The 7,488-nt window shown below is 50.5% G+C and overlaps 1 protein-coding gene across 1 annotated transcript; it reads left to right on the top strand.

The window, feature by feature from the left end:
* Window positions 1–365: 365 nt before the first annotated feature.
* Window positions 366–1,483, top strand: COCVIDRAFT_32039 (hypothetical protein; the record flags this gene model as incomplete). Its single annotated transcript, XM_014694650.1, has 2 exons — window positions 366–1,062; window positions 1,113–1,483. The coding sequence occupies 2 exons, from the start codon at window positions 366–368 to the stop codon at window positions 1,481–1,483; spliced, it is 1,068 nt and encodes a 355-aa protein (XP_014550136.1).
* Window positions 1,484–7,488: the final 6,005 nt, after the last annotated feature.

Genomic DNA, 7,488 nt, shown 5'->3' on the forward strand with positions numbered 1-7,488 from the left:
AACCCACGAGCACTTGATGAGGAGCGATCGTAGATAGAGAAGAGGCGTGCCAAGGTATTAAGTAAGGGCTTAGATTTAGACGATAAGCTATATAAAGATGTGGGCTAAAGAAGACATATGGGCTAGGGAGACCAAGACTGAGCATAGGAAGTGTAAAGCTAGACTAGCGTTCGTAGCCCTTTCGGCTTGGCCGCCGGGCGTAAATAAATTGTGTGTGTGTACATGGAAGCCACGTAGCGACGCTTCATTGGATGCCATTGTCCTACAAGGCAGAGCCTGCATGAACACTTAACACCAGTGGTCATCTTCTACAAGCGCTCAAAAGTTTGCATTCGCCCTTTTCTGCTTTTCCCCCACTTGCAAATATGCCTATATTCAAATATGAGGTTGATGCTAAAGCAGATACAATAATCATCTTAAAACACCCAAATGCTAGCTTCGCGCCTTGGAGCCCCGCCGAAGTTGAAGGGGACACCACACTGTTTCACCAGGGATCTGCTTCTGGAGACGCTGACCAGGCAACATCTGTCAAAGTTGCTATTGTGGCGGACGATGCAAGCGAGACAAGCCCGAACGACGCCGAAGGAGACGAAATTTGGTACCATGTTTCTCGGCGCCACCTCGTATCGACATCATCCACATGGGAGCGTATGCTCTCTGCAACAAACTGGAAGGAGGGTACCCGTGATGAGAACGATGATCTCTATCACTTACATACCGAGAGTTGGGACAGTGAAGCACTACTTTGCGTTCTGCAGGTCCTGCATCTCCGCAATAGTCAAGTACCACGCACAGTATCCCTGGAGACACTTGCCAAGATAGCTGTTTTGATCGACTTCTACGATTGTGCAGAAGCACTGGAGTCGTTTACAGAAAGATGGGTTGAGCGTCTGCGAGCGACCACTCCTATTCCTTCAAATCTCTGCCGCGACCTCCTGCTATGGATGTGCATAGCTTGGGTATTGAAGCTTCCGCAAGAGTTCTTGCAGACGACGACAGCAGCAATCAGACGAGATGACCGAGAACTACCAACTCTAGGTCTTCCAATTGCAATATGCATTAGTAGGTAGGCGGGTATATGCGCAGCTAATGTATGGGCTGACGTCTCAAAGACAGAATTGAAGAGTTACGGAGGCACGCAATTGAAACAGTCTTTTCTCAATTGGAGGATCTCCTTGAGGAGTTCCGTAGTCCGCTTTATGAATGCCCACAGGGTGAAACATTCGAATGTGGGTCTATACTTTATGGTGCCTTACTCAAAGAGATGGAACGACAAGGTTTGTTACCAATCCCAACAGTGCCATACTACGACTTAAGCATTTCGGAACTGTGTACCAAGGTGCAGCATATCAGATCTCCTGCGTGGTGCCGCCCAAACAAATCCAAGAAAAGCCAGCATGGCTGCGGTCTCACCACGAGATTGAGTGCGATTGTTGATCCTGTCACTCGTCTTGCCAATGGCCCTGAACTGAAGGACTTCTAACATTATCGATCTTATTATCGTTATTGTCCTGTTATTTCACGGATGAATACAGTATATGACCGTCCTCTAGAACAAAATTGTTACATTAGCGCCACTGAAACCGTTCATGACACGTTCTGCTTAAACTCGACGAATTTCACTACATTTGCTTACTTAGTAATATATTGGACATGGTTATACCTTATTTGTGTCTTTTTGTTTTGTCCTACAAGGTCTATGGTGCCGAATTTATTGTTTACGGTCAGCCGGTCTATTGCAAGCAATCTATCCCGTGAGCGGTGTAAGCTGCATACTGGTAAGCAGTCGCGCCACTGCGGCGCAGTGTTTCAACCTACATCCTAGATGCCTACTTATCGCCCTTGAAAACAATCAAAAGCGTAAGCATTGCATAATTATGACACAGCAGTATAATGCCGTAGAAAGGTAGCGAAGCTAAAAGAGGGGAAATATCGACTTGCTGCATAGCACCGTTTGCAACAAATATGTTGGAGTAAAACAGCCCGCTACATATAGCAACAGGAGTTTCGACGACGGAGCCCAAACACTTTTTGGCACAATAGTTGCAACACAAAGCACAGCCACGGAGGGACTTTCTAGCTAGCCCATCGACGAGCCTTCGAGCCTTACGACCCCACCTCCCCCGCAAATTGGGCATTAGACATACCCGGCATGCTATGACAGCTGAAGAAAAAGATCTAATTCAATTAACCATACTGGCGAATTGGATATGCAAATGTTTTAGGCAGAGTTAGTATCTAGAGTCCTGCGATTAAACATACTATTGAACATAGTGTTTAGTTACCTCACATAGAGTTGCCGGTACAAAAACTAGAGCCTGTCTAGTGCGGTCCGTACTACATACGCTTACTTCTTGGCTGGTGCCCTCCACCGTATCCTAGACCAGATTGATCCTGAACAGCGAAGGACTCTTTGGATAAGATCTCTCTAATACGCTGATCCAGAAAAAGGCTAGCGTGGAAAGCAAAAGGCCTTTGAACTCTGCTGCTTTCCACGCTAGGCTAAATAGGGCTGTTTGTAGGGTAAAGCAGAGATCAAAAAGGCCTTCGCCGTTCAGGATCGATTCGTTCTATGTGAAAATTTCTAGTCTAGGGACGGAACGTTAGACTAGAGCCATGGACGACACGTTTGGAAAATCGTTCTCAGAAGCTCACCAACTCTGTGGTGTCTCTTTGAACTCATTTATAGCTTCCATCTGCCTCTCCTTAGTCATGTTCCTACTAGAGGTCTTTTTGTTCTGCACACGCTTCCCTAATCTCTAGTAAGCTCGCCACGTTCTCTCTGCTATCATACTAATTACTATAGTTAAATTTTGTCTACACCGATCTAGAATTTAACCTACGCGCCTTCGTGCTTGCTTACGGATGCGCTTCTTGTCGGCTGATAACGCTCGCTTGTTCTGTAAATAGCTTCTTTAGGCTTAGCGTAACAAGCAGAAGCACTTTGAAGTGTCGTGCTTGTTACGCTAGTCTTTTTCTAGTTAGGAGAGAACTTTGCCACTTAACGTGCCGTGCATCCCTTCGTGACGGACACCCAGTGTGCCAGAACTGACCAATCAGTTCACTTAAATGACAAACTTCTTGCAATTGGTCAGCTCCAGCATACTTGGATGTCCGTCACGGAGGGACGCACGTTAGAACTGTTAAGAGTAAGGTTCTTGAGTAGAAGTAATATAAGACTTCAGGTGTCAAGACTCTCAGGGTTGGTTTTCGCGGATGAAGCAACAGGGTGTAATGAACAAGGTTCTGCAAGTAACTCGTATATTGTACTTGTACTCGTAACTTAAGTTGAACACATCGAGCCATAAGGGTTCGATGCCTATCGCTATATACTAAGTGAATGTTGTGATCGTGGACGATCAATACAGTGATCGTGTACGATCAGTATCCTTCGTTGCTGTGATTGGTCCTGGGCTTGATCGTGTACGATCGCTCTTGATTGGCTCTCGGCTATGTGATCGTTGACGATCTATCACGTGACATGCGGCGTGGTTAAGAAGGATTCCGAGGAATGTGGTCGTGGCCTTGCTGTGCCGCATTTCTTGAAACTGATTACACCCTTGCCGTCGTAAGCAGTTTCGCTTGGTTCGTAACAAGAACCTCTTATATACTAGTTAAGCGCTTGCACCACGGAGCGCAGCCCCTTACATACTGCATCTTTCACAAATGTGCGCGGATTATGTCCTGTCTCTCTACACACACACAATTTATTTACGCCCGGCGGCCGAGCCGAAAGGGCTACTAACGCTAGTCTAACTTTACACTTCCTATGCTCACTCTTGGTTTCCTCAGCCCATACGTCTTCTTTGGCCCACTTCTTTATATATCTTATCGTCTAAATCCAAGCCCTTACTCAATACCTTGGCCCGCCTCTTCTCTATCTACGATCGCTCCTCATCAAGTGCTCGTGGGTTAGTATTACTGGTGGCAGACTGGCTTAGAGTCGGCATCTCTACGAGATTCTCTAAGTGTTCAGCGTCCTATCTTCGGCGGCTGAAGCGCTGTCTGCTGTCGGTTGCACGAGGCTGTAGATAAGTTTATGTTAGTAGCTGTGGTTTACCTAGTAGTTACTTAGATATTAGTTCGCATCAAGTCTCCGTGTTGCTATTGCGAATCGTATCGTCGCTCGCACTGCATCCATGTCTGGCGCCCATTTCGCGTCGTCTGTCACTGCTTTGCCGCCTAGGTAAAATGACATATTTCCTCTGCTTATCTGCGTACACTGCAGCATTTCTATCCGCTGTGTCGTCCACTTTCGGCAGCGGAATAGAAAATGCTCCACCGTCTCTGCTGCCTGCCCGCATTCGCATTGGTCTGTCGCTGATGCTTTGATTCGGTGTCGATACGTGTTCAGCTGTGCCATGCCTGTTCTAAGCTGTGCAAGTACGCTGCTCTCTTTCCGTGAAAGCCCGTCGTAGAGTTGCCGCGTATGCTTTCCTGGCAGTGCCGTGTCGATTCGTTTAGAGTATGTTCCTACGTCCGCTGGCACCTTCTTGGCTACGCCTTGCTTACGTGCAATATTGTGCGTGGTTGATCGCATTCTAGGAAGCTGTGTCTGTACCCTAGCAGTCAGTCTGGTTGCTATTTTCGCCTCTTGCTTGGCGAGGCTTGCGAGCTCGCACTCTTCGCTTGCAGGTAGCCATAGTACTGTTACTGTATTGCCGTCTCTTCTTAGTGTCTGCACAGTCTTGTAGAACTCGCTAATGTAGCTTTGCCCAGACTGCTGCCGCGGTCTTCTGAGTGTGAGCACAGCAGCTTTGTTTCTTGTTATGAGCGCGATGCTGCGATACCTCAGCTTCGGCAGTCTGCTCAGCGCCTCGGCCATTGCTGCTAGCTCTGCCGCATACGGATTCTGTTCCTCCCTCCTGCCTAATGTAACGGAGAAAGATTGTTTTCCGTTGTTCTGTATTTTGATCGCGCCTCCTATTCCGACTACTCCGTTCCTCGCTGAGCTGCTTACAGCGATGCGTACCGCCCAGTTTATTTTTATCTCCTGTGCCGCGTTCTCGACTACGGTCTGCACCCTCTTCTCCCATGGTGCCAGGACACCCGGTTGGATCGTCTCCATCTGCTCCATCTCTATGTCTTTGAGCGCTTCTGCCACCTGAAATAGTGGCGAACGGTACTGTCTTCTGAACTTTCGCATCCGCGACGTGTTTCGCCGCAGTGGGTTCGTCTCAGGTAGCGCATGGATATCGGTCCATAGCTTGACTGCCCGCTTCCAGAACCGCTCATGTGCACTTGGGATATGCGCCTCTGCCTCTGCCACCCACGTTGCCACCGTGCTGAACGTCCCGACGATCGCTTGTGCACATATTCTTTGCACTCTATTGATCGGTCTTCTAAGCTTGTCTTTATAGGCGTGCATCCACACGTTCGACGCGTAGTCCACTGTCGGCGCGACCGTTGCCGTGAACAGCTGTCGTGCTACTGTAGGTGAGAGCCCTCTTAGCCTCCTAAGTTCTAATGCTGCCTCTAGTCCCTTCGCAGCTGCTCTTGCGATGTGTTTGTGATACTTAAGCCTGGCGTCCATAAGCACGCCGAGTATCTTGACGTGGTCCTTAGGCGATACGCTCTGCCCTTTAATGACGAAGGGTTCGGCAGCACTCTTNTACGCCTTGCGAGTAAAGTGGATAACGGCCGTCTTTTCTGCTTCAAACATCGCTCCGCTTCTCCGTTCCCACTCCAGTGCGTCTTGGATAATGGCGTTGATGCCCTCTTTATTGCTTTGCGCCGTCGGGCCTGTAACCCACGCAGTAAAGTCGTCAACGAACGCGATCGCGCCTCCGTACGTGTCGATAGGTCGCTGCACTAGATCGGCGTTGAAGAAGAGAAACAGAATTGGCGACAACGGAGATCCTTGCGGTAGACCTGCTTGTGGCAGTTCTTGGACCTTAGACGCCTGTCCGTTGACCTGGATTGACGCAGTGCGCTCTGAGCAGAATGCCTCTACCCACTTCAGCAGCTTCTGTGGTATGCCTCGTGCTTTCATCCTCTCCAGCAATCTTTCCTTGCACACCCCGTTGTACGCTCCTTTGACATCGAAGCTAATTAGGCTGACAGTCCGCCGACCCCGCCACGCAGTATAAATCTGTTCTTGGAGTAGCACGAGTGCTTGCTCGGCTGATCGCTGCTTGCGCGCTCCNAAGTGGTTGGTGGGCAGAAGCCCGTGGGTCTCCACCATGTGCGAAATCCTCTCTGCCACCACCGACTCTAGCACTTTGCCTAGCGTGGCCAACAATGAGATCGGCCTCCACGCTTTTGCGACAGTGTAGTCTTCTTTACCTGGCTTCTTGAGCGGTATAATCCTNGCGTGTCTCCATTGGCTGGGCAGCACTCCCTCCTCTAGCGACTGCTGGAATAGCGCAAGCACATGGTCTTTTACTACCGGCCAGACCTGCTTCCACACTATGACAGGCAGTCCGTCGTCTCCAGGTGCTTTCCATGACTTGGCGGCGTGCAGCTGCCTTTCCACTTCCTCGAGCGTGATGGTCGGCATTTCCACGGGTGCTCTCTGCGGCCTGGCTCCCTCGTCGTCGATGCTGCTGGGAAGCGGAGGGAAGAAGGTGCTGAGCAGCTCCTCAGCTTGTTCCTCATGGTCGCTTGTAGTTGTACCGTCCGTTCTACGAAGTGCGGGGACTGTCCCAAACTCCTCGTTGCCCGCCTTTAGGTACTTGGCCGCGTTCCATATATTGTCGTTGTCCGCCAGGAAGTCATCCCAGTGCTTTTTCTTCTGCTGTCGAATAGCATCATGGTACTGCTTTGATGCTCCCTTTGCCATCTCCTCTAGGTCCGGCCTAGCGACTCCTGTCCGTCTCGCGGCTCTCGCTCGGTTCCTCCAGTGCGTGTAAATGCGGCGCAACTGTGTCAGGTCCTGCGTCCACCACCTCTTTGCGTATGGTGACGGCTTAGCCCTGGGTGTTAGTGTGTGCACCGCCTCTAGCACCGCCGCCATCAGTCTGTCGGTCCTCTGCTGTGTCGTGCCCCCTGGCGACGTCCCGCTGAGCGTTCTGGCGATCCTGTTGTTGATTGCTTTCCACGGTGCGTTCTTGAGCAGGAGCCGCTCTCCCTGCTGCGCCACGGGTACGGAGCTGCCGAAGACCGTCTCGATCATTCGGTGGTCGGAGCCGTGTTCGGTGTCGTGCGTAGCGCATCTTAGTACCGTGTCTGCCAGCTCTTTTGACGCTAACACTAAGTCGATTGTCGTCTCGTAGTCTCCGCACTGCCACGTCTTGGTGCCACGCGGAAGCAGGCTGCTGAGCGCGTGTTCTGTCATCAGGTCGATGATCGGATCTGCCTCGCCCTGTCTGACCAGCGTCACGTCCTCTCCTCCCCACAGCTGGTCGTGCTGATTGAAATCTCCANCCAGCACCACATCCACCACCGTGCCGGCCCTTCTTCTTGCATCCTTAATCACCGTATCTAGNTTGCTGCATGCGTCTCGCAGTGCTTGCTGGTCTCCTCCTGGTATGTACACCGACACCACCA

Source organism: Bipolaris victoriae (assembly GCF_000527765.1).
Source record: "Bipolaris victoriae FI3 unplaced genomic scaffold scaffold_264, whole genome shotgun sequence".
NCBI classification, from domain to species: domain Eukaryota; kingdom Fungi; phylum Ascomycota; class Dothideomycetes; order Pleosporales; family Pleosporaceae; genus Bipolaris; species Bipolaris victoriae.